Genomic DNA, 25,255 nt, shown 5'->3' with positions numbered 1-25,255 from the left:
GGTTGGACGCGTTTGCTTAGAAAGTCTGATGACAGCCGTGCGTGGAAGTCTGGAAGCTGGTCAGCGCCGTACTCGAAGAAAGAAGGAATACTCACTCGTTGATAGCACGAGCCACAAAGTGCTTAGGGCTAATGAAGTTGCTTGACGCGTTTCCTTAGCTTGTCAGTGACAGTGGCGCGAAGAGGTCTGAAGCTGGTTGGACGCGTTTGCTTAGATTGCCTGATGACAGTGGTGCGTGGAAGTCTGGAAGCTGGTCAGCACCTTGCTCGATGCAAAGGAAGGCATACTCACTCGTTGATGGCACGAGCCACAAAATGCTTCAGGGCGAATAAAATTTCTTGACGCGTTTGCTTGGATAGTCTGATGACGCTTGTCTGGTGACAGCGGTACGAAGTCTGGAAGCTGGTCAGCGCCGTGCTCAAGGCAAAGGAAGGCATGCTCACTCGTTGATGGCCTGAGCCACAAGATGCTTCCGGGCGCAGTAAAGTATCTTGATGCGCTTACGTCGCGTTCCGATGCGAAGATGCGTCTAGAAGGCAAGTCAGCGTGATGCTCAGGTTGAATGGCGGCTCGGCTCACTCACTTGTTGACCGATGGCACACAACAGCCACGAGATGCCGCACGGCGGGGGGTGAATATGGTGACGCGTTACGCGGAAGGGTAAAGCTGCCGGAACGATAGACGCGGTCCAGACGCACAAACAACGCTCTTTGAGTGACGCACGAAGCTTGCAGGTGACTTGGCTGATGTTGAGATGTGTTACCCCTGACGAGGAGGATGTTGTTGATGGGTGCGATGATGGAAGCGGATGGTGGTGGTGACGGGGCCTAAGCACACTCGCGGGATTTGCAAGAGGGCGAGAAGACGCGTGAGGTGAAAGGAGAAAAACAAAGAGAACGCAGCGGCCGCAGGGAGACATTTTATACCTGTTCACGGGCGGCTGGCCAGCGCCCGTTGCTGGGCAGCTGCGCGCACCCCCTGCCAGCTGCGCGCACTCTGAACACGTCCACCGTCGCCAGCCAGGTGCCTCAGGCCGAAATGAACAAACAGCAACCAGGTCGTCTGGTTGCCGGGGGCTCCCGCGTACTCGTGCTGGACATGCCAAACGCCTTAATTCCTGTAGCAAAGCTCTATATAGTACATCGATATCAATAGTCCACCATGCCATCGGCAATGGCCAGGCGCTGCTTGGCCGTCTTGGCCCGCTTGCCCTTGGCCTTTTTCTTGCCCTTTTCGCTCTCGACGGGCGTCGCCGCCCCCGAGGCCGCCCCCTTGCTGCCGTCGTCAAAGTTTCCTTCGCCTGCGGGAGGAGTCAGCGGGAGCCAGTGAGTAGGGGAGAGTGGATGCTTACCCTCATGGTACAAATCATCGAGGCTGGCGGTGCCTTCGGCCTTCTTGCGCCGTCCGCCCTTCTTGCGCTTGTCGAGCTCGCCTGACTCGAGCAGCTCCTTCTCACGGCGCTCAATCATCTCGGCCTGCTCGTCGTCGGCGAGCCACATGGCGATGTCCCTGTTGCGGTTCTCGGGAGCGCGGCGGCCTGAAAAGTCGACGCTGGCGCCGCCGCCCTGGATGACGACGCGCTGCACCTCCTCCTTCTGCAGAGCGCGCTTGCGGATACGCTCCTCGATGGTGCCACGCGTGATGAGGCGGTACACCGTCACCTGCTTCGTCTGGCCGAGGCGATGGGCGCGGTCCATTGCCTGCGAGTCGATGGTCGGGTTCCAATCCGAGTCGTAAAAGATGACCGTGTCGGCCGACGTCAGGTTGATGCCAAGACCACCGGCGCGCGTCGACAGCAAAAAGATGAAAATCTCGGGCCGCGTCTGGAAGTCGTGCACCGTGTCGCGGCGGTCCTCGAGCTTGGTCGAGCCGTCCAGCCGGCAGTACTTGAAGTTGCGGTACGTCAGGTACTCCTCCATCATGTCGATCATGCGCGTCATCTGGAAGTAGAGCAGCACGCGGTGGCCCTCGGCCTTGAGCTTGAAGAGCAGCTCGTCGAGCTTGGCCAGCTTGCCACTGTCGGTGACGAAGCGCCGCATCGACGGCACGCTAATGTTGGTGAAGCGGCGCTTCTCGCCGTCGGGCGGCGGCAGCGCGGCCTTGGCGGGCCACAGCTCGAGCGGCACCTTGCCCTGGACGAGCGTCCTCTCCTCGTGCCTGGCCGGTCCGTAGAGCGCCCGGCGCATGCCCACGTTGAAGAGGGTGCCGTTGCGCTCGTTGACGGCGCTCGCGCTGTTGCACGACACGTCGACGGGCGGCGCCGACGCGCGCGGGCGACCGGCGATCTCGAGGCGGCCGAGCCCCGAGTCGGCGTAGTCGTCGCGGGCGACGTTCATGAGCCTGCCCAGCACGCCTTCGGTGGTGGCAGCGGCCAGGGCGGCGGCGCGGCTCGCGCGCGGGCGCACCTTGAGCATGGCGTGCGCGGGCACCCAGCCGCCGTCGTCCTCGTACGCGACGTCCATGTGTGCGAGTCGGTTCGGCTTCTGCAGCTCGTCCACGGCGCGCGCAAACAGGCTGGTGTGTGTTGCTCGATAGACGTCGCCGAGGCTGGCGTCGGCGAAGCGCAGCCACGAAAAGGCATCGGTGCCGCCGAGACTGTCGCGTGAGTTGTCAGGCGTGTAAATGTTCATCATGTGTCCCAGGGCCTTGCCGCGCCAGCCGGCACGGGCGTTGTCGTGGCCAGCCTTGTCCAGCCGGCCGTCCCGCGCCCACACCAGCGACGGTAGCTCGTAGTTGATGAGGTTCCGCGTCGAGTAGCCGACGGGTACGTTGTTGCCCTCGCGCACAAACGACGCCGTCTCGGCAAAGTAGCCAAAGGAAAAGGGGCTCGTGACCTCGGCGCGCTCAAACAGGTCCGGGTGGTTGCAGACCTTGCGGAACTGCATGACAAGGTTCATGAGGGTGCCCGAGTCCTGGTCGTCGCCCATGGTAGCCTTTTCGACGAGGTCCATGATGTTAATCTGGTTGCGTAGGTTGCTGTAGTAGGCGCGCTGGCGGTACGTCAGGTTGCAGAAGACGTCAAGCTCGATCTTGTCGCCGAGCTCCTTTTGCACGTGCTTCTTCACACGGCGCAGCATGAACGGCTTGAGGATCATGTGCAGACGCTTGAGCTGATCCTCGTTGAGCTTGGTGTTGCTCTGGGCGTGCGACTCAATGTCCTTGGAGAACCACTCGCTGAACTCGTCGTGCGAGTCAAAGAGCGACGGCATGATAAAGTGCAGCAGCGCCCACAGCTCCTGCATGTTGTTCTGGATGGGCGTGCCGGTGAGCAGCAGGCGGTTGCGGCAGTGGAAGCCGAGCAGCGACTTCCAGCGCGACGACGAGGAGCTCTTGATGGCCTGCGCCTCGTCGAGGATCATGTACTGCCAGCGCATCTTCTGGAAGTAGGCGACGTCGGAGACGACGAGCTGGTACGACGTGACGCAGACGTGGAACGCGGCGTCCTTGCGGTAGGTCGAGTGCTTGCGGTCCCAAAACTTGCGCAGCACCTTGCGGTCGCCGGCGCTGCCCCAGTACGGCAGGATCTTGAACTCGGGCACAAACTTGGCGATTTCTTGCTGCCAGTTGTGCAGGGTCGAGGCGGGCGCGACGACGAGGAACGGGCCCCAGATGTCGTGCTTCTCGGCCAGGTACGCCATGACGGAGATGGACTGGACCGTCTTGCCGAGACCCATCTCGTCGGCGAGGATGCCGTTGATGCCCTGCTCGTATAGGTTGACAAGCCAGTTGAGGCCCTTGAGCTGGTACTCCTTGAGCTGGGCGTTGAGGAGCTTGGGCTGCTCGATCTCGACGTCGCCGAGGCCAGTGGGGTTCTGAAAGTTCATCTCGCCCTCCTCGTCCATGTCGAGCCCCTGGTTGTTAAAGTCGCGCGCCTTCTTCTGCGCCTCGGCGATGGCGTTTTGGGCGTTGGCCATGGCCGCCGCCTGCAGCTGGCTCTCGTCGTCGTTGTCAAAGTCGAGGTTCTCAAAGTCGGTGACCTTGCCGCCGACAGGACCCGTGGGCTCCGAGACGTTGAGGCCCTGGGCTCGCGGCGCCTCGGGCGCCTCGTCGGGATGGTCGGTGCTGCGTTCCACCTCGTCCGTCTTGATCTTCTTCCCAATGAAATGCGAGTACAACTCTGTCTGAGAGATGAGGAAATTGAGCTTGCGCTTCTGGCGGGCGGCCTCGCGCTCGGCCTCCTCGCGGCGGGCATTTTCAATCTCCTGCTTCTCGGCCGCCTTGCGCAGGTCGCGCTCTTCACGCTCGTTGCGCTTCCAAAAGCCCATCATGTCGCGCATGACACGCTTGGCGCGGGCCTGCAGGTCCTTGGTGCCCTTGTTGGTGCGCAGCTGCCAGCGCTTGGCCTCCTTGGACGCGAGGATGGCCGTCTTCTTGAGGTTGGACCCCTTGGTGGCGTACGAGTCGACGGCCAGCTTGAATGTCTTGTTGACGTCCTTGCGGGCCATGTCGCGCCAGATCTGTTCGTAGATTTGGTTGTAGCCCTTGGAGGTGAATTTCTTCTTGAGCTCGGCGGCCTCGTCGCGCTTCTCCTGCTCGGGGTCCTTTTCGACGGGCGGCGCCTCCTTCTTTTCCTTGTCGCCGCCGCGGGAGCGGCCCTTGATCTTGATGCGCACCTTGCCACCCTCCTCCTTGGGCGGCAGCTCCTTGCCGGCGTCGAGGGCGGCCTGGGCGGCCTCGGCCGAGTCCTTCTCCGCCTGCTTCTGCTCCTTGGACTTTTTGGGGCGGGCGCCCTTCTTCTTGGACTTGGGCGTCTCGGCGTCGGACGCGAGGAAGCTCGAGTTGGCGCCGCCGTCGATGAGGTCGAGGTTGCGGGCGGGACCCTTAATGCCCTTTTCGAGGATGAGCTTAGTCTGCTCAGCCTTCTTATCAGCGCGAGCCGCGTCGCGAAGGTGCTTCTGACGCTCGGCCTCGTCCTCGGCGGCCTCGGCGCGGGCGAGGGCCGCCTCCTTTTGCTCGATGGTGACGGCCATGGACTTTTCGCGGCGTCGCTTGCGCTGCATGTCCTTTTTGCGCTCCTTCTCGGCGTAGAGCTCCTGCTCGCGGACCTCGTGTAGGGCCTCGTCGTAAAAGACCTCGTCGTAACGCCGCTTGCCGAGCTCGGCGTGGTTCACGAGCCGCTTGCCGGCCACCTTGGCGTAGTCCTCGCGGCGGATGCGGTTGCGGTCCTCGTCCAGGTCCGTCATGACGCGCCGCCGCTTGCTGGCGCGCTCCTTGTAGTCGTGCTCGTCGAACTCGTCGGCGTCGAGCTTGGGCGCGTCGCTGTCGATTTGCATCTCGGCGTTTTGAATCTTCTTCTCCATCTCCGTCGACCACGTCCGGGGCGCGGCGGCGGCCTTGGGTTGGCCATTGGCCTGGCGCTTCGACGACGACCGCGAGGGGGCGGGCGACTCCTTCTTAAGGGACGACCTCCGCCGCCGCTTGGGGGCCTCGGCGTCGCGGATGTCGGAGGCCCGGCCCTTGGACCGGCGAGGCTGCTTCTTCTTCACGTCGCGCCTAGCGGGCAGCTGCTCAGGTTCCGGTTCCGGCTCCGGCTCGACCTCTGTCTCGGCTTCGTCAACCTCGACCTCGGTGGCCTCAGGCTCCGCATCGGGCTCGATGGCGTCGGCCTCTGGCTCGACCTTGGGTTCCGGGTCGGCGGCCGGGGGCTTGGGGGTGGCATCGGCGGGCGGCTGCTTCTTTTCTTTGGGCGGCTCGGAGCTCGAGAGGATGTTGGAAAAGGACATGGGGTCCGCGCGGCTGGGCGTCTGCATTGTTCGTGTTAGCAAAGGGCGGCGTTTGGAGAAGGGCGGAATTGATGATGCAGGCACGCACGCCGGCACGTTGGCCGACACGCAGGGATGGGAGATGCAGGCACGCAGGCAGGGACGTACGCTGGTGGGCTTGGGCGAGGCGGCGGGCTCCTTGGCCACGCCATTCGCACCCAGAGCCATCTGGGCGGGCGGGCTGTGGGAGCCGGCGAGCGGGTGCGCGTGGGAGAGCGGGCTCCGGGCCCGGTTGTACGAGGCCCGACCGTTGTAGTACTGGTCCTGCGAGTAGGGGTAGGGGTCGCGGGTCTGGGGGAGATGGTCAGCGGCGGTCGGCGGATGGATTGACGGCGATGGAGGATTGAGGTGTGGATTGATGCGTGGATGGAAATTCGCGGACGACGGGAGTTTTGCCAGGTGCACAGTGCACGAGTCAAAGTGGATTTGGGGCGAGCCTACCTTTGGCGTGGTGGCCCCGTGCCAGCTGGACGAATCTGAGACGCCGCGCTCCTTGGTGGTGTCGGTCGTGGGGTCGTAGAAGCTGCCCGACGCGGGCTTGTCGCGCGCGGCTGCGGACGCGGGAGGGTAGTAGGAGGCCGGGCGAGGCGGCGACATGGGCTGACGCGGATGCTGATGCTGATGCTGCTGCTGCTGTTGCTGGTGCGAGGAGCCTTGGTGGTGGTGCGAGCTGGAAGGCGTGCCCGGAGGCGGCAGCGAGTGGCTCGCGGGCGCCATGTAAGGGCTCTGGCTGTGGCTGCTGCCGCTGCCGTGCAGGGCGCGCGGCGGCGATTGATGGCTCTGGCCGCGGTGGCCGTTGGTGTTGGTGGTGGTGGTGTTTGTGTTTGCGCTGGCGTTGCCGCTTCCGTTGGGCGAGGCCGACGCTGCAAAGGGAGGCAGCGTGCGCGAGGGCGGCGAGCGCAGGGAAAAGGCTGACGACCCGTGAGGCTGCCGGCCCGCGCTGGGGCTGCCTCCTGCGTCGTGCCGCTGGTATTGGCGGTCGCGGTCGCGCTCTCTTTCACGGTCGCGGTCGCGGTCGCGCTCTCTTTCACGCTCACGATCTCGCTCCCGCTCTCGCTCGCGGTCGCCGGCGTCGTCGTCGCGCGGCCGCTGCAGCACCGTCGAGCGGAAGCCGTCCATGGTGCTGCCCGTCTATTCTATTCTGTCTTTGAGGCCGTCCTCGCGGGAGGGAGAGGGCGGGTGCGCGCGCGCCGCCTAGGCGACCATGTGCGGGTGTCGAGGCGGGCGTGCGTGCGTGCGTGCGTGCGTGCGTGGCGAGGGCGTGCGTCGGCGGATGGTGCTGACGATGGGCGATTGAAGCGGCCCAGAGTTGAGTGGCCAAGGGGGGCGTCCAAGGACGATGGACAGGGCCGGCGGCGATGATGAGTCGACGATGGGGCCGGTGGTGGTTGATGATGGCGGCGATGGGGGATGGGGGTGGGAGATGGGGGGACGAGGATGGGGAGGGGACGAGATGGCAAAGGAGGTGGGCTGGAGATGCAGCGCGCCCAGGTGATGATGGCGGATCCCGATGATGTTGCAGCAGGCGTTGGTGCCTTTTTGGAGGCGCTGCCGGCCAGTCCGCGACGCCGCCGCGCTCTCAAGTCAGACCCTCACCACCACTCCCTCGCATCGCCTCGGTGGTCGCTAGCACCCGGGGCTGGCTGGCTGCTGCCACCACTCCGGACGTCCTATTACCGACCGCGAACGAGAACGGCCGCCTGCAACGAAATGGCTCACTCGCGCAGTCGCGGCACTCGGTCGAGCCACCACGACGCCCGCAGCGCTCGCCTACGATTTTTTTTCTTGGTTTTGGTTTGGCCTTGCAGACACGACACGACTGGCTGCTTTATGATGCCTGCAATTGTCAATCACGATTCGTCCCGTCAAACGTCGCCGCCGCCGCCAGCAGAGCCCTCCCTCTTCCTCCCGCTTGCTGCTCGGCAAAGCTGAACCTCCACATCATGCCTGCAGCCCTGCAACATGCGGGTGAGGCCACCCCCGGACGGCTGTGCGACCACGAACGCTGGACACGATCCCGCACTCGCGGCCCTTGATTGGCCAGCGGCTCCCTCGCTCGGCCTCATGCCTAGAGCCGCGAGTCAATCCTGCGTGCCGTCCTCGATCGCCGCTACGTTCCAAGGCGAGACCTCCTGGCCGTCTCGCAGTCGATGCCGTGCACGCCGACAGATGCTTTGTGCCCGCCGGGTCCGCCATGGCCTGACTGCCGAAAAAGTACTTTGCACCATTACGAGCGCCAATGAGTACGTGTTGAGTGAGGCCTTGCCTCGCCTTTGCCATTTTGGGTTTTCGGGATCCCGACCCCTGCATTAGCAATGCACGTGACTTCGTGATGGCGGCCGCGTGGACGCAGCTCGCCTACCCTGCATCCGTCACCGACGATGGATTCACCAGCAGAATGTGCATGTTGCACAGCATCGAGCTCGTGGTCGTCGAAGAGAATGGCTGCGCACTCCTCTTATGAGGTACTCCGTAGACGATAGTCGCAGTGGTGCGATTTCTGACTATGCCGCTTGCCCATTCAACGTGAACCATAGACTGCCTGGCGTCGCCCGCTCGCCAGCCCTTCAACCATCCCAAGCCCCCCCCCCTGAGTCGCGTCCGCCGAACCCGTTTGCTAAATGCCATGCCCGCGCCAGTGTTGTTGCTCTCTTGTTCCTGGGGCGGAAGATGACTTACTCCGGTAGTGTGTAGCATACATGCCTGCCCGCTTGAAGCCCACCGCATCGTGACCTGGGCGTGCAGGCCAAGTTTTGCAGCGGGGGTCCGCGCGCCCTGGGCGCCTGGCCAGCTGCGAACAGGTGGCGCCCAACGAAGAGAGCGTCCCCGCGCCTTGACAACTGGAGAACGCTCACCCATATCAGCTCATTTACGATATCCTCGGTGGTCACGGAAATATGTGCATTATATTCCGCGTGACGACGTATACAGTACAAACCACCCCTATTCTCGTCACTGAACAGCTCGGCGCCATGCGGCCTCACGACTTGGCCCGCCCCCCTCGCGACTCTTCTCCCCCAGCCCTCCGACATCCTTCTCTGCTGTCCCAGGATCGTCTTTACATAGTGAGACCACAGGCTAAGGAACCATTTTGCGTGTCGTCCGGGTCCTGACCGTCGGTAAGCGCCGAGCCAGGGGCTCTCTCCTGCGCCCCCTTCTCATCAAGTTTGCGGAAGAACTCATCCGAATTGTGCAACCAGTGTGGACTCTCCCTGGCTGCCGACAGCCAAGTATTGAAGCGTCGGATTTCTCTCTCAACCATTGGGTTCTTCGCCGTCCCATCCGGTTCGTTTCCGGTCAGCCCATATCGCAATTGAGTAGAAAAGCATGGTCGAGCGCTCTTTGCCGTCATGGCAAAGGTCCCAGTCGTTGTCGTCGAATGCCTTGTTGCCGGTATGGCGCGGATAGATGGGCTTGCCAAATGGGTCGAACTTCCTCATGACGTCGAGTTCACCGTCGAGCCGCAATCGCACCGCCGCAAAGAGCTGGTATCCGTCTCGCCCCACGTCATCGTCCCAGACGGGCTGGCCATCCTTCCCGGGCGTGAACGTCACAATGGGCAATTACAAGGACATGACGTCCCAGAGACGAAACTTGTGTTTCGGGTCGGCGCGTAGTCGAATCATGACGATGTTTGGTCGGTTGTTGAAGGCGTACGAACGGCAATCAGCATGGTCGGTCGGCTCGAACTCGTCGAGCATGACGCCCAGGAGGGTGAGTTGGGGAAAGCCATCAACAGCCCTAATCTGCGTCGCCAACATGGCAGTCATCACATCCGTCACATTGTACTTGAGCCTGGTGAGGTCGTAATTCGGTGGTCCCATGACCCAAGAGTCGTCGTGCATGTGCTTGATTTGGTCTCCGCGCAGTCGAAATCGGTCGCCGTCCCTGACGTCCATCATCAAACTGGAGCACATCAACACCTCAAACGAGAGGTCGATCTGTAGAGGGAAGATTGGCCTTCTGCGTAGAGACATGATGACGGCCTGCTTCGCCTTTGCTCGTCCAAGGAGATCGTCGTCGGTGGCCGCATCGTTCTCGATATCGTCGATCCGCTGCTACGCGTAGGCTAGTAGAGGGTTGGATGCTGCATCCCTTTCGATTCCAGCTGGGTCGGTCAGGCCGGGCACGCCGATCAGAAAACCCAAGCAATGGCGGAGCACGGCGGTCAGACAGTCGATCCCGCTGGTGTCGGTCCCGATGAGACCCCACGGTACCTGTCTTGGAAAAGAGAACACGAGCTGATCCGACAATACTCCAAATGGCAACTGCTCACCACGCATGTCGTTGGCTGGATCCATGCTGGTTTCGAGTTGCAAAGGACCCGTGTGTGCGTGATGTCTGCGGAGGTTGTGCGTGTTTGCTGTGGAAGATGGATCATGGTGCGAGGGGACCTCTTCGTTCAGCATAAATACACTGCAACCTCAGGCAAACACACCGCCGAGCTAGCCCAACGCATTCACGGGTCTGGCTGCCATTGCGCTCTTCTTTCGTCTCATGTGAGCACCAGCTCGCTTGTCAGTGCAAACTTACTGTGGTGGCGTACAAGGCTGTCTCTCATCTGGTCCAAGACAGCCACAAGCCCTTAAGAGCATGGCGATAGTAGACATGCAACTGATGGCTTGAATTAATTGCCTGTGGCTCGTGTCTGATATGATGGTCTGGACCCCTGGAGTGTGGGGAGATGAGCGTCGTAAGTAGGTCACGCCAGTACACTCGGTCGTCGTCCATGAAAGCGCTTAGTGCTGGCAAAGACTCTGCTTGCAAGCCATACGCACAACCCTATAGCTATATTATTGCAATAGATGCAGAGGGAAGACATATGACGAGAACCCACGGGTATGCCACCCTCATGTTTATATGCGAATGACGACAGAAAAGGACAATAGCAGGAAGAAGAAGATCTCATTAGTTGTAGTTGCATGATAAGGTAGTCAGGCTTGCGGTGCTTCCACATCATAATTCAACATTGACGCTTTCCAGCGGCACCCCCTTTGCAGTCTCTCGTGCAGTACTCTCCATGCCCATTGGCGTCCTTATCCTCAAGACTGGATCGCGTATTGAGCGGGCCCGCATCCTGTCACCTCAATGGCGCTCCCCTTCGAGGTGAGAGTTATACTTTCGCTTCTTGCTTCTCTCTTGTGGCTGAGAATACCTTCTACCAGCGCCAGCCTGGCCACGCCTGTTGATGGCACATTGCTCCCGCCATTCGCGGGGGCCTCTGGGAGGCGGTCTCGGCCTATCGGCTGCCGTGGCACTTCCTCCCGGGGAGACACCATGGTTGCTCCCAACGGTAGATGGCCATGTTGGTACCCCTTCGCTCCGCGGGATGCTTCCGGACAGTGGCTTGGGAGGCTGGGAGTCGTTCGCTGCCGGTGCTGGACGCCGCGAACTCGGCAGGGTGAGAGCTTGATACGTGGGTCGAGACAGAGCCACGCTGTCCTGCCCTGATTGTGCTCGCGGGTGCCCCTGCCCATGCTGAATCAACCTGGGCTCATCCAGAACCTGAGACTGCCGATGGCCAGGTTCTTGCTCGTGCCTCCACTTCTCTCGCAGCTCAATCAGCCACGACTGTGTGTACAGCTCGCGAATCCGGGCCACGCCTAGATCCGGCTGCGAGTCGTGGCTCGCGAGGTAACCTTGGTATATAGCCGCCGGAGGGGTGCATGGAGGCCCAAACGGTGTAAACGTGTTGATAGCTTTGACGATGTTTTCGAGGTCCTGCTCCTGAACGCGCAGACGTACGTCATCTCCCAGCGCGTCGGACAAATCTTGGCTGGACACAGAGACGGTGGCGGCCAGATGCTTGATGAAAGCAAACTCAGTGGTAGTTGTCATCCGTGTTCTGGCAGTTCCATGTGCCCTTCGGAGGCTGTTGCAGATTTCGGCCATGGATCGTCCGTTCGTGTTGTGCGCTACCTCCCTAGCAAGACAGTTGACAATGGCGGACTCGCCGCCTGGCATGCGAAACGGCCGGTGCTCTTCTGTGCGACAGGTAACAGCGACTTGAATGGCCCGTATCAGAGAGTGTTTGTCTTCGTTCCAGATTGGGTGAATCATGATCATGCCCAAGGTGCTGGAGAACCTGCGGCTCCAAAGGCACGTCTCCCTATTGTCGTTGTCGTAGTAAAGCCCCCATGCCGGGGAGATTATGGCAATCGGGGAGCAGCGAAGTAAGTGGACGCCAATACGCCAGGCGTCGCGCGTCTCAGTCCTGATGTCGGGCGCAATCCGCATAGCCAAGCATTCTCCGGAAGCCTCCCATTCCGCTTGCACCATCCCCATCACTTCCTTGTCATTCGTGACGGAGCCGGGGACACGAGTCTGGAGCAGACGCAGGAGAGTATCGTCGTCGAGAGTCACTGTTGGTACATCGTTCTTGATGCGGTCGATGCATCTTCTGACATCCTCTTGGCGTGCCGGTCTTGATGACCGGATCCTTGCGGTGCGCGTCATGGTGTGCTGCTCCATGTCCGCCTCCTCCTGCCCTTCCTCGAAGTTCGTTGGCGCTTGCGTGTTGTCTCGGTTGCAACGTCTGTTGTGGTCGAGGCCGGGAGACGTCTGCGGCATCCGTGAACCGCTTGGTGTTTGGGGGCATTGTGGCTCGGCCTCTGATTCGTGCCCGTGGGCGCCATCTTCATTGGTATGGTCGGCGTCCTCCTCTGTGCCTCCTGGCACTGGAGTTTCGGACATGGCGACCGACACACTGTTCTTTCGAGGTCGACCGCGAGGGCGCCTGGGAGCGCCAGGCGGAGGGGTGGGCTTCTTTGGCCGGATTCGTGGACGTCCGACAGAATTCTTGGGCTTGCCGTCTTGAGCTACCGGCTTCTCTCTGTTGCGTGAGCCCGGTGGCCTACCGGGTCCACGCTTTACAGGCGTGGCATCTGCAGAGTTGTCGAGTTGAAAGCGGCGTTCATCGAATGGCAGGCAAGGCGAGTCTTCTTGCAGGTCGCGATGTCGTTCGGCCCGTGGCCCAGGCCCTCCTTCCGCGTTACCATGGCGCTTCCGGATTCTGTGGTGCTGGATGGACCCTGACGAAGTGTATTCTCCCGATTCTGGCGGGGACGGGGTCTCATGGGCGTCGTCTGAGTCAAGGCTGGACTCGCTCTCGCTGGTATCAAAAGTCACGGACGTTGTGACTGATGGAATTGCTGTCGTGCGAGGGAATGGGTTAAATATCAACACAAATCAAGTACAGACCCATATCACATCATGCTTCAGCAGGGTGCAGCATAGATGGAGAAAAACAAGTGCAGGCAATTCCCCGACAGGGCGGGGTGCACTGTACGACCAAAGTACATGACTTCCAGGCTGGATAGACGATTCACAGGCCCATCAAGAAGCGACGTTTGTCCATGTCGTCCGATCCCCTCGCTATCTACCCACCGAATGGTGCGTGCTCTCAAGGAGGATCCAGATGAAACCGATAGTTTCGGTGTAAGAACAAGTTGGAACGTGAGTAAAAGATGGTTGTATACGCAAAATGCAAATTTGTCGTCGCCCACCTCGCCCAAAGAGCCTACGGGCTAATGGGAATACCTTGTTGTGATAGTTGGGCTGACGGCCCCAATGTGTCCCACATTCGCCTCTCTTCTGGATCGCGGACCCAGACAGCCCCCATCATTCCAGCTCCGTTGGCGATAGGGCTTCCAGGCGCAGCACGACGTCTCGGAATGACACAAAGCCAACTGTCCGTCATGACGACGTTGTATGCGTCGCCGGTCCGGGCTTGTCTCTGAGCCACTCGACAGCTTTCGACCAGACGAACGAGCTTGGCGTGCACTTGGTCAGAGTTTGCCGACGGTGGTACTCGGAGGACAAAATGTTTGTACGGTATGTTGGGGATATTGCAGGCCATCTCTGCGCGGTTCGTGAGTCAGGCTGGTTCACAGGTTGTGCGCGGGGTCTCTAAGCTCACCCTCTGTCGAATCTGCGAGCTCGGGATAGAGCTTAAACGACGACGGCAGCGGGACAATCTGCATGTGCTTATGCCCTTGGGACGCGCCAGCGTCCACGCCACAGTTGTAGAGCATCATCTGCGGACCTGACCCTCCCTGCAAGCTCGCCATGACATTTCGCGCTGCACTCACATCGTCGACATCCAGGTCGTCGGTCTGCGGGGCAAACTCGCGAGTATGCAGCACAAACATCGGCCGAAACATACTGTACATGTTCAACTCTAGTACATGGTGATCCCCGATCGTCGCAACGACAAAGTCGGGGTCCGGGTTCAGGAATGGGCCGCCGTTGCCGGACCGTTCCTTGGCGTCCCGGGGCAGGATGGGTTTCTTGGTGAGAACTGGGCTCTGGCGGAACTCAAACTGTCGTGAACAGTTCTCAGTCTCGAGCCCTTGGTAGCAAGACTTGCAGCGACTCACTAGAAACCCCTCATGCTGTACGATCTCAGGTCTTGACTCCGCGTAGAAGAGCTTACGGCGACTGAGCAGCTCATCGAACATTCGGAGGGCCTTTGCGGTCAAATCGACCAGGTCGCTGGCGCCCCAATTTTCCATCACGCCATTCGAATCGCTGTAGTGACTGTTTTTTGTCATGCTGCAGGGGGGTTTCTGTGAGAGAATGTGAGGCGACACGCCGTAGCTCACAATGTCGATGATGCAGGTGCAGAGCCAGTGTTTGCTTCTTAAATCTTACCCCTCACTCGGCCCAGGACTCCATAGCACATACCGAAACTGAGTAAGGCAACTTTCGCTGACAGACCGAGCGCACAGAGAGGTTCGGAATCTCACCTAGCCAGTTTCAGCACGATGGCACAAAACCGGATGGTATCACGCCAACCATACGATGGCTAATCGTTACTGCCCGTTTGTAGGATAAGTACGCATCACAATGGGAGGGCAATTCTACGCCGCTTAACTTATTCGGCCGTTGCAACCGCGGCGCGACTTGTCACAATGGAACGTGAAGCCAGGCATTTGGGATCAACACGAAGCTATGTTTCGTCGCCTCAACTACAGAAGTGGAATGACGGCGTTCGTTCAGTATAAGGCTGCGATCTCTCGCCAGAGCGAAACAATGTAGAGCGAGGCATCTCCCGCCTGCTCACTCATACACACTCAACATGTCCAGTGATGCACAATACTCCTTACCCCTATTCTCCATTTCATACTTCTGCAGCTTATATTCTTCAAATGTGTGCCTTGTCCTCCTCACTACTTCGCTCCAACGCCAAGGCCACTACCCTCCTCCACTCCTGTAGACCTTTGGCCCTCGCGTCGGAATGGAGCCATGGACATTTTTCCTTGCCATGAGGCAGCGGGATCGCGTTGCTGCCCGTGGCCTGGTATCTTGAGCCCCTTGGGGGTTGGCGCGTGAGGCCTGGGGTCACGACATTGCGGCCGGGCCCAGACATGCTCGTGGTCGCCGTGGCCGTATCATGGCGGTCTTCCTGTGCCGGGCGCGTCGAGACACTAGGTGCCAAAACGCCCGCTGCTGACTTTGACGTCTGCTGTTGGGGCGCCTGCGCTGGTTTATCGTTGGCCGGGGCGAGCTTCTTGGGCGCTGTCACCGGTGTGTGCCGACCGCCCTCCAGCGTCTCTTGGTCGACATCCCCCCTGCACCTCTCGAGGTTGCGCTCGTTGGCCCTTGGTGGGGGTAAGGACCTCCATCTCGCGACGCCCTGGGCACCGTCCAATTCTTCCGTCTGACTGGCCTTGTCGCGATACTGCATCATCGCGCGCTCCTTATCCCGTGCCTCTGCGCGGCCCACCAATCTCTCCATTGCAGCTTGGAAGCAGTAGAAAATAATGTACTCGCGAGGCTTTCCGTCGTCGCAAATGTCCCACTCCGTGTTACTGAACGCAGCGTTGTCCGTGTGGCGAGGGCGAAGCTCCTTCCCATCCATACGGAACCTCCTGACCGCATCCGACGACTCGCCTTCATGACGCAGCCGTACGATAGCCATGATGTTGTACTGGATACGCCAGACGTCCTCCCGAAAGGTATTTCCGTTGTATGGGTCGAAAATGTCGCATGGCGACTTGAACGTCATGAGGTGCCGCACGCCAAAGCCGTGCTCCGGACTAGCGATGAGTCGGATCATGGTGATAAGCGGGCGGTCGTTACGCATGTAGATATCGAGCTCTTGAATGTAGCCGAACTTGCTAAGTATCATGGACGCGAGCGCGCCATCGGGCCCTCCGTGCTGGGCAACCAGTGATGAGGTCGTCACTAAGAGAACGTTGGACTTGATGATGACGTTCATTGGCAAGGGCTTCGACTCCTTGAAAACGCCATGAGCGTCCTTCGTCAGAGGGTTTCTGAGCCGTCGGTAAAGGCCTTTGGACCACACCGCTTGCTGCATGAGACCACAGTCCATCAGCGCTTCAAAGGAGAGACTCTTGACCTGTAGGCCCTTGTCAGCCGCCATTAATGCTTTAATGACGTCTGCTTTGACGTCGGCCCTCTGCTTCAAGACGGCCTCCGAGACACTATCTCCCTCGTAGTCGTCAAAGCGCTGCCAGGCGTACTGCAACAGCGGGTTTGATTTTTCCTCGGGCCGTTCGCCCAACTCGTCGGCCAAGATCATGATCATGTGAGTCATTCGAAGGACGGCCGCCATGCAATCAAGTCCCGTCGTGTCATGGCCCGTGAGGCGTCGAGGGGAATCGCGTGGCAGAGCACCATGGAGGAGCTCTCGTCTCGTGAGGGCGAAGTCGCCACTGATCGACTTGCCGTTTCGTAGGTCGTTGGACGGATCCATGGCAACGTAAAGCAAGGCTTTGATTGATACGCCATGAAGTAATCAGCGCAGTGGCTGAGCCAGTCTTGAGGGGTCGAGCCTGTCAACATGACACCCAGGGCGCGAGGGGGAAGCGAACCACGGACTTCAGACTCAAAGTCTACATCATCTGCCCGACTGCTCGTAAGTCAGATTCCGCAAAGGTAGGGCTCACAGAATGTGCCTCAGGCATCTTACGCCCTGTCCGTCCTGGACCCCTTCTTCAGAAGTGCGGCTTGGTGGGGTCTCAGACCTGTGGATCACACGTCGTGCTCTATTTCATCGGAAGACTGCCAGGGACACTACGGCAGCCACAGGTACCGGAACGGTTGTATATCCACCGATGGGGATATTCATCAGGCTTAACTCGTTGCATTTGAGTTCTTGGTAGTTTGCTTCGACAATATATAGATCTGTATGGGCTAGGAACCAGCGCGGATGGGGGCCGCATTCGACGGCCGAGTTGGCTATTAGACGCATGGTATGATACCTGTCTTTCGGTGTCGCCTAAGGACCTCGTTGTAGAGATGAAATGCTGGTGCAGCCACCCTTGGGCGTGCAGAGGCTGTTACATGCCCGTACCTGTGGCTTGATGGGTGACAGGCAGGCCCTGTTCAAGTCACTCAGTGCACCGCGCCCACAGAACCCGCCTGTGCCCGTCTGTCAAGCTATCCTGGCCGCAAATGGGCACTTTGAGTGCTCGTTCACCACTCAACTCCAATCACCAAACTCCGCCGGCGCAACGTCGCACGCTCGCACAACGCGCCACTCCAAACTAATATCTAGAACTTGTCTTCTGTCATCGCCTTGTTTCTTCGTTGGAAAAGCAAAACACACGACAATGAACAAAAAAAGTCGCGAAGTGTTTGCATCCGGTGGTCGCGGTGGACGTAAGAAACCTCGGAACCCAGTGCAAGCCCACCCAGAGCACCAGCAGACAGTGGCGCGCCTACGGGGACGGGATCGGCTGCATGCTCAGCAGCAGCAGCCGCCGCAGGCTGCTGGCCCTACTGTTTGTTGCGTGTGCCTGTCGGAAAAGCATCGGGCCAAGCAGTGCATCCGGGCGAACGCAGTCACAGGGCAACTGATGGCGTGCACCGTCTGCAACAGTCGCAGCCATCCCCTGGACAGGTGCCTAAACTTCCGACAGATGGGCTTCGACGACAAGTTCCGCGTCTTAGTGACTGAGCGCATTCGACTGCCCAGCATCTATACAGAGAACCCCTCCGTTCTCCGGCAGGTTCTCTCGGAGGCTTTGTGTAGAGACCTTCCCATACTTGGCATGCCGTGGCTTCCCGACGCCGTAAGGCGTGACATGGACAAGGCCAGGTGGCATCCCGTGGCACGGAAGTACGAAGCCACTCTTGACGCCAGCGGCCACAAAGACGACGACGAGGCCGACCAGCTGGTAGAGGTTCTGTCCGGCCTGGCTGTGATGAAAAGGCAGGACGACGCTCAGAGAAGGGCCAGAGATGGAGCTGTACCGGCCGGTCGACAAGGCGATGGCTTTGGTCCGAGCGATGCCCAGAGTGCCAGGACCAACGCGGGCCATGAGGAAGACGAAGTGGACGAAGAGACTAAACGGATCATCGATAAGGTCCTGTATATTTCAGGTTACGGAACGGACAGGTCGTGAGTTTTCAGGCTTGATGGGAGAAATGTTTGTACGGGAAATAGACCTTGTATTAAGGGTTCATTGACATCCTGTCCAAATGCGCGTGTCAAGCGAGGCTCATCCCAGGTCCTGGATCTGCTGAACGAGGTTCAGACGAGCCTCTGTGAATCGTCAACCTCAGTCGGCACCAGGTCCTCGGGTGATCCTGCCGCTGCTGTCGCCAAAGACAGCGCCAATACAGCCTTATACGGCTAGCAATATTCACCTAAGTTTGCAAAGACCCCAAGGGGTACTCAAGCACGTGGAGGAGATCGTCCAGGACTCAGGACTCAGGAGAAGTGGCCGCGGAGTGGAGCCCGCTCCAGCGGCCGCCAAAAACCCGGTCGACCACTCAACAACGTCAAGCGCGCCTAATTGGGCAAGAGGAGATCGGCCACATATAAGTCCGCAAATGCGCCGTTCCTTCCACACCAACATCCGGGGAAGCAGGGGCTCTCGCAAACCCCGCAACGTCGGGGACCAGAACAAACTCCGAGATCAGCACCAGATCAGCAAATGCTCCGAGTACAAAGCTAGGCGCTGCGACACAGTCAGCCAGTGCGATAACCAGTGAATCCCGTACTCCTGCTGTCATGAAGCTGACTTTGGTCCTCCTTCCAGCCGTTGCGGCTGTCAAGCCGCTGGTCGACCTTGGATACGCCAAGTATACCGGCACGGACAATGGCGACGTGAGCCAATGGCTGGGGATCAGATACGCGGCGCCGCCAGTTGGGCGACTGCGGTTCACCAAGCCGGCGGACCCGATCCCTGAGAAAAAAATCCAACCGGCAGACAAGGTGCGTGATCGTGACCCTGTCGGGTGACCGGGTCCCATGCTGACCAGGCAGCACGGCTTGATTTGCCTCGGAACGGGCCAGCCGCCAACAGACGACACGTTCAAGGCACAATCAGAGGATTGCCTTTTTCTCGACGTGTACGCGCCCTCGAACGCGAATACAAACTCCAAACTGCCCGTCTACTTCTTCATCCAGGGCGGCGGCTTCGTGTCCAACAGCAACAGTAACTATAACGGTAGCGGGCTGGTGGCGGCCGGTGACCACGGCCTCATAGTCGTCACCTTCAACTATCGTGTCGGTGCCTACGGGTTCCTGACCGATGGCGACCGTGCAACACCAAACAATGGGCTCTGGGATCAGGTCAAGGCATTGGAGTGGGTGCATAAGCACATTGCCAAGTTTGGCGGCGATCCAAAGCATGTAGTCATTGGGGGAGACTCAGCGGGCGCGGCGAGTGTCTCATACCACTTGACTCGGGGCGGCGGTCGAAACTACGGCCTCTTCATCGGGGCGGCCGCGGAGTCGGTATCGTTCTCGACAGTCCTGACGACCAAAGAATCGCAATACCTGTACGATGGGTTCGCGGTGCGGGCTGGGTGTGCCACAAAGGATAGTCTGCAGTGCCTGCGGAGCAAGTCGACCAAGGAGCTTCAGGAAGCCAACGTCAACGTCCAACCCCTCCCTGGCGCACAGAACCCCCAGCTGTTCGCATGGAACCCAGTCATTGACGGTGATTTCATCACAGAGCTCCCGTACGATGCTTACAAGAAGGGGCACTTTGTACGGGTCCCAGTCATCGTCGGCGACGACACAAACGGCGGGACTAGCTTTGCGCCCCAAGACACGACGACTCTGCCGGAGATGAACACGTTTCTCCGCGACCAATTTCCGCTGCTTACGCCGTCTGACCTCGAGACAATCGACGCCCTGTATCCGAATGCGAACGACACCTGTCCTCACGTTGGCTGCCGCTGGAGGCAGGTCAGTGACGCCTACGGTCAAATGCGGTACATGTGTCCCGGTCTCTACATCAGCCAGCAGTACGTGTCTCGACGTTCGCCATCGTGGGCGTATCGCTGGAACGTAGAAGATCCAGCACAGATCGCCCAGGGCTTGGGCGTGCCGCATACGGTCGAAGTGCACGCCATCTTTGGGCCTACAAACACCAAGGGCGCACCAGCAAGCTACAATGGCAGCAACGCGCATGCCGTCACGGTCGCCCAGGGATACTGGACGAGCTTCATCCGCACGCTGAACCCCAACACCCATCGTGCCCCGGGGTCAGCTGCGTGGACGTCGCGCGGTCGGCTTGTGGTAAATACTGGTGGACGCACGCAGATGGAGGACATCTCTGGGAATTTGCGACGGGCTTGCCAGTTCTTTGCCGATATTGGATCAAGGATCAAGCAGTGACCTACATGCCTTCCCCTCGATAGTAGATACTCACTATAAATCTATAAAGAAGCTAGTGATAAGTGTTATTGCCAATAGTCACCAGTCCCTGCGATCTCAGCGCGAGGGGCGGCCGCAGGAGGGAAAGTGTAAAGTCGAGGCGCTCAACATGGACCTGTCCAAGAAGACGCTCAAGTCCGTCGACCAGGCGCACAAGGACGCCCATCTTCCTGCATGCAGGCTTTTAGAGCGCATTCGGTCACCGTCGGACGCAACGCTTCGATCAGCACTCGCGGGCTTCTAACCGCATCCACGGCAGTCACCGTCCCGCAGGTAGCCCCCCGCCATGTTGTGGCGACTAGGTTCAGGCACACTGAAGAGGACAGACCATCAATACCTAAACACAGCGGACGCGCCTCTCCCGGACGCCACGCGCGACAATAGCCACGAGGCCCAAACAATGGCCGAAATGCTGCTGCCTCGACGTCCCTTACTCGCGGCCTCTGCCATGTGACGACGACGAGCCGGAAGCAGCCGCCCGTTGCGGCGGACACGGCAGACAATAGAGTTGCGTACCGAGTACATTTGCGTTTGTGATTTATTCAAATTTTTTTCTCGAATTAATCTACATTTTTTTTAGTCGGGCAAAACGGTGTCCAGGTCCGTTTGCACCGTTTCGGGCATCAACCCGGCCCCAGCCGCTTGTACTTGCGCGGGTCCTTTCTGCTCATCATGCGCTGGTCCCTGGTGCCCTTGCCGCCCTCCCAGAACCCCCTTCCACGCTTGCCGATGACGCTGCGGCCGCAAAAGGTGCACGAGTCGACGGCATAGTTTTGCTCGCGGCTGCAGAAGCCGCAGATCATGCGGTTGGCCCATTCGTTCATGTGGTCCTCAGCGGCGTCGTGGCAGCGGTCGCAGGGGTGGACGCGGCTGCAGCACGAGAAGCGGAACCAGCGAAACGACTTGCGGTAGTGGGCGCAGGCACCCCGGTCCGGCAGCGGCTCCCCCGCGTGGAGGCCGAGCTTCTCCACGCGGCGCCGGGGCCCCATGGTCGGCGGGGCCTGCGACCCGGGGGTGATGAAGAGGAATTTGATCTCGGGCACTTTGAAGGTGAACTTGCCGTGGCACTCGCGGCAGACGTTGGTCGTGGTCTCGCCGCGGACGGAGACGAGCCCCTGGCAGGGCGTCGAGCAGCGCGAGCACGTCGGCACAAAGGTGCTGGGCAGCATGTCGGCGACGCGGCAGCCCGACAGGTCGATGAAGCCGGCGCGCGTCGAGTTTTGGTGGACGAGCTGCTGGCGGAAGAGGGCCGTCAGCTGGGTGCCGCACTTTTTGCAGCTGCCCTTTTTCTCGACGCCGGGCTTGAGGCCCGTCATGTCGTTGGGGGTCCTGCAGCGGTCGCACTTGACGGTAAGGCTCAGTATGGAGATTTGGAGGACCTCGATGCCGTGGAGCTCAATGTATGGGAACGAAATCATGGTGCCGCGCTCGGGGGTATCGGTGGGCGCCTCGGTAGGCGTCTCCGCGGGTTGGTCGGACTGGAGTACGGCACCGCCGTCGTCCGACGACTCCTCCGTGTCCTCGTCCGAGTCCGTGTCCCTGTCCCATTCCGGCGGCCGCTGTATGACCTTGATGTGGCTGTGCTCCGTCTCCGGAGGCTTATCCTGTGCCTTTTCCTGTGCCTTCTGCGCCGCTTCTCGCTCGGCCAGCTTCTCTGCCTCGGCCTCCTGGGCCTTCTTGGCCAGCCTGGCCTGCTTGTCGAGGGTGTGCAGGTTCTGGGCGAGGTAGTTGACATGGCTCATGAGGGACATGCTCTTTTGCGAGGCGGCGCGCTGCGTAAATAGCTCCTCCACGGGTTCCGCGTCGGCGGCATCTGCCTCGTTGAGTTGCACGCGCAGGTCCTGCAGCGGGTAGAGAAGCGGCACGATGAGATGCAGGCTATTGACCGAGTGCAGGCCGGGCGGGAGCTCGTCGCGGCGCTTGGGCTCGATGGGGAGCGTAAAGACGACGCCGTCGGGGGATCGGCGGAACCGGGGCAGCCTGCCCATGCGGGCCTCGAGCTGGCGCACCTCTTGCGCGCGGCGGGCCTTGGCCTCGGCGGTCTGTTCCCTGGTGTACGACGGCTCCGGGTTGTAGGGGGGCGGTCTCGGCTTCGCGGCCGGTTGTGGTTGCGCTTGTGCGGCCGAGGGGGCTGGCGAGTCTCGAGTGTCGAGCTGAGTGTCGAGGTGGCGCGTGTCCTTGACGGGCACGAGCTTGACCGTCTCGGCCTTTTGCTCCGACAAAAAGGTCTCGAGGTTCTTGTCGAGCGCGTTGACGAGGGCCAGCAGCGTGGACGTCTTCTTCTCGGCCAGCCGCTCCCACCCGCGCTCGACGTTGATAGCGAAGCCGCGGGGCATGTCGCTGTTCCGGACGCGCAGCTGGGGTCGCGCGTCAGGGTAGGCGTCCGGCACGCGCAGGTCGCACTCGAGGTGCGCCAGCTCAAAGGGAAAGTCGGGGTCCGACGGGACCAGCTTGAAGACGAGCGAGGTGGCGCCGTCGACGGCGGTCTCGCGGGGCGAGAAGCGGCGGCGCAGCTGGGCGAGCTGGTACCCGCGCGGATCCTGGGCGTGCGATTCGGGGACTGGGCGTGGGACGACGCGGGACGACGACGGCTCCGCGACCACCTGCCCGGTGCGCCCGGGGTGCTTTAGGGAGATCATTACTTCGTTCGAGTGCGCTGTGTGAATGCAAACAATTGCTGTGTCAATAATACAAGGTCGAATGAGATTCGAAAGGGGCGCTGAATGAGAGTCGCGATGGATGAGATGAGCTGAGGAACCGACGAGCTGAGAGGCCATGTCGTTGGTTTTGAGTGACGTCGTGGCAACGACCCCGTTGGTGGGGCAGGCGCTATTCTGTTCTGGGCGCGATGGCTCATAATTGCTACCAGTGACTCAGAAGCACAGTCATCGACAGAAATTGCCCCTCCAGTTCTCCTTGCAATTCGCGGCAGGTGCTCTTTGAAGTTGGAACTTGACGGCGATGTAATTTGCGCGGCGGGCGCGGGTGCAGTAGCGAGAAGTCGGCTCGACTCATCGCCTGTCATGGTGCGGTTGCCCACTAACGGCCCCAGGGCGAAGCTGTCGTGAGACACGGCAGTGATGGCACACTGTATCGAACCCACACGGGGCAACGCACCCGACCCCATACTCATAGCAATGGCTCTGCAAACTTCCGATGAAGGCATCGCGCGTGCAAGTGGCTTGTGTTGACACGCTCAGAAGCAGTGCTTATTCTGGCCGGTAGCACATAATACCGCGCGTGGTCTCAACCGCCGAGTCTGTTTACACGCCCCCAAATGGTAGCCGATAACCACCGGCATGCCCGAGATGTGTACTGACGAGTTTGCTGGCGGTTGATCACGGATTCGCAATATCGTGTCTGCGCTTGCACGCTGTGATGACGGCTTGCCATTATCGGCCATGCATCGAGCCTCGTTGGGTTGCCTATTTAGGCGACCGCCTGTTGGCAGGCTTGCAAGCACGATGGGAAATCGCCCGACTAGTTCGTACTTGGCACGCTGCCGCGAGTGCGGCTCGGGTGGCAGGGCAGCGGTCTCGGGTCGCACGACAGCGGTTCTGAGCCGCGAGACGACGGGCCAGCCAGTGACGCTCGCGGTGAATGAATCGCGGCGCCGATTTCGTAGCACGCGCTCGAGCTGGACCGGCTGTCGCATGCGTGTCTCTACCGTATGCAGAGTGGACGACTTCCGAGCGGTGATGGTGGACAGCGGTGCCAACGCAGGTCCGTGATTGGCATGTCACCGGTGCGTCGAACCGCGCTCGTGAGGCCGACGGGAGCTGAGGCGGCAATACGCAGAGTCGTTGCAGCGATGCAGACTCTCGCGACATGCCGAGCGGTCAGCGGCGCCGCATCGTGACGGGCAACCCGAGCTGTTCCAGGGCGTCTTTCCGTGTCTGGGCGTGGGGATGGGCGGCGCGGGCGCTAATGCCGCGTCGCGGTTCCGGCAGCAGGCCGTCGACCTCCGCATCGACGGGGTGCCCACATGTCAAATCCAGTTCGTGTCGTGCATCGATGCATAGGCTAGCGGATGCCACGTATGCGGCCATGCTTGACGTTAGTAGATGGCGGAGGCTCGATGGGCGAGGCGCGATGGTCGACTCGGTGGCCGCGAGGTCGTCGTCTGCTAAAAGACGGCGCGTCGCAAAGATGCTCGGCGAGCGTCGACGCCGCCTCGCAATCCATCTGGACGCATCTGGTGAGCTCCCGAGGTGACGAGCGACGTGCCAATGTGATGGCCCGGCAGCGAGCGCGGTGCCACGGGACGCTGCGAGGGGCGACGCCTCACCGTCGCCAGGGCACGGGACGCGGGACGGGAGGCGGCCCGTTTGGCGGCCGGGGCGTGGCTGCGCAGCCAGCGCGACACGACAGACGGTCAGCTCGAGGCCGGTGTCTGCCACGGCGTGCGTGCCGCATGCAGGAGGAGGGTGGGAGACGAGTGCCAGCTCAGCAACCATCTGGCAGATGACCACGCAGATGCAGCCGGCGGGGCGGTGAGCGTCGAGCGCGGGCGAGGCGACTTGGATCGGCCGGGGGAATAAAGCGATAAAATGAATTGTATTTTTGAATTCCTGCAGCGTCGTATTTGCTGCGAATCCGGCACCGTTTCAGACGGCCGAGTCGGCGCTGAAGGTGTTGGCGATGATCATGTTGGCGTCGAGGCTCGAGAGTCGCGACTGCCTCGTTAGTTGTAACTTGTAAGTTGTAACCTCGTCTGACAGAGGCAGTCGCGAATGCCTCCTGCCAACTCGCTCCGTCGCAACACCTGACCTCTTCGCATCGCCATCCCTCGCATCACCGACGCCCAACTCGTTCCCAATCGCTGCCAGCGCGCGCCGCACTCACTCTCAAC

At 60.6% G+C, this 25,255-nt stretch overlaps 7 protein-coding genes across 7 annotated transcripts; 2 read left to right on the top strand and 5 right to left on the bottom strand.

The window, feature by feature from the left end:
• Window positions 1-1,148: 1,148 nt before the first annotated feature.
• PLICBS_010556 (putative DNA helicase ino80) lies at window positions 1,149-6,881 on the bottom strand (the record flags this gene model as incomplete). Its single annotated transcript, XM_065601952.1, has 4 exons — window positions 1,149-1,300; window positions 1,352-5,744; window positions 5,871-6,053; window positions 6,204-6,881. The coding sequence occupies 4 exons, from the start codon at window positions 6,879-6,881 to the stop codon at window positions 1,149-1,151; spliced, it is 5,406 nt and encodes a 1,801-aa protein (XP_065458024.1).
• A 2,444-nt stretch (window positions 6,882-9,325) lies between these two features.
• On the bottom strand, window positions 9,326-12,455 carry PLICBS_010555 (uncharacterized protein; the record flags this gene model as incomplete). Its single annotated transcript, XM_065601951.1, has 2 exons — window positions 9,326-9,820; window positions 11,268-12,455. The coding sequence occupies 2 exons, from the start codon at window positions 12,453-12,455 to the stop codon at window positions 9,326-9,328; spliced, it is 1,683 nt and encodes a 560-aa protein (XP_065458023.1).
• A 1,193-nt stretch (window positions 12,456-13,648) lies between these two features.
• On the bottom strand, window positions 13,649-14,275 carry PLICBS_010554 (uncharacterized protein; the record flags this gene model as incomplete). The annotated part of the gene is made up of 2 exons (XM_018326316.2): window positions 13,649-14,083; window positions 14,141-14,275. 2 exons carry the CDS (start codon window positions 14,273-14,275, stop codon window positions 13,649-13,651), a joined length of 570 nt encoding a protein of 189 aa, XP_018174633.2.
• Window positions 14,276-14,907: 632 nt separating this feature from the next.
• PLICBS_010553 (uncharacterized protein) lies at window positions 14,908-16,482 on the bottom strand (the record flags this gene model as incomplete). The annotated part of the gene is made up of 1 exon (XM_018326317.2): window positions 14,908-16,482. One exon carries the CDS (start codon window positions 16,480-16,482, stop codon window positions 14,908-14,910), a length of 1,575 nt encoding a protein of 524 aa, XP_018174634.2.
• A 1,105-nt stretch (window positions 16,483-17,587) lies between these two features.
• On the top strand, window positions 17,588-18,136 carry PLICBS_010552 (uncharacterized protein; the record flags this gene model as incomplete). Its single annotated transcript, XM_065601950.1, has 2 exons — window positions 17,588-17,592; window positions 17,632-18,136. 2 exons carry the CDS (start codon window positions 17,588-17,590, stop codon window positions 18,134-18,136), a joined length of 510 nt encoding a protein of 169 aa, XP_065458022.1.
• A 611-nt stretch (window positions 18,137-18,747) lies between these two features.
• On the top strand, window positions 18,748-20,647 carry PLICBS_010551 (uncharacterized protein; the record flags this gene model as incomplete). The annotated part of the gene is made up of 3 exons (XM_065601949.1): window positions 18,748-18,951; window positions 19,003-20,360; window positions 20,443-20,647. The coding sequence occupies 3 exons, from the start codon at window positions 18,748-18,750 to the stop codon at window positions 20,645-20,647; spliced, it is 1,767 nt and encodes a 588-aa protein (XP_065458021.1).
• Window positions 20,648-21,026: 379 nt separating this feature from the next.
• On the bottom strand, window positions 21,027-23,042 carry PLICBS_010550 (uncharacterized protein; the record flags this gene model as incomplete). Its single annotated transcript, XM_018326319.2, has 1 exon — window positions 21,027-23,042. The coding sequence occupies one exon, from the start codon at window positions 23,040-23,042 to the stop codon at window positions 21,027-21,029; it is 2,016 nt and encodes a 671-aa protein (XP_018174636.2).
• Between the last annotated feature and the right edge of the window lie 2,213 nt (window positions 23,043-25,255).

The sequence above is a fragment of the Purpureocillium lilacinum genome (assembly GCF_023168085.1).
Source record: "Purpureocillium lilacinum CBS 284.36 DNA, scaffold_8, whole genome shotgun sequence".
Classification (NCBI taxonomy): Eukaryota; Fungi; Ascomycota; class Sordariomycetes; order Hypocreales; family Ophiocordycipitaceae; genus Purpureocillium; species Purpureocillium lilacinum.
The sequence above is the reverse complement of the archived record's forward strand: the minus strand, read 5'-3'. Positions and strand labels throughout refer to the sequence as shown.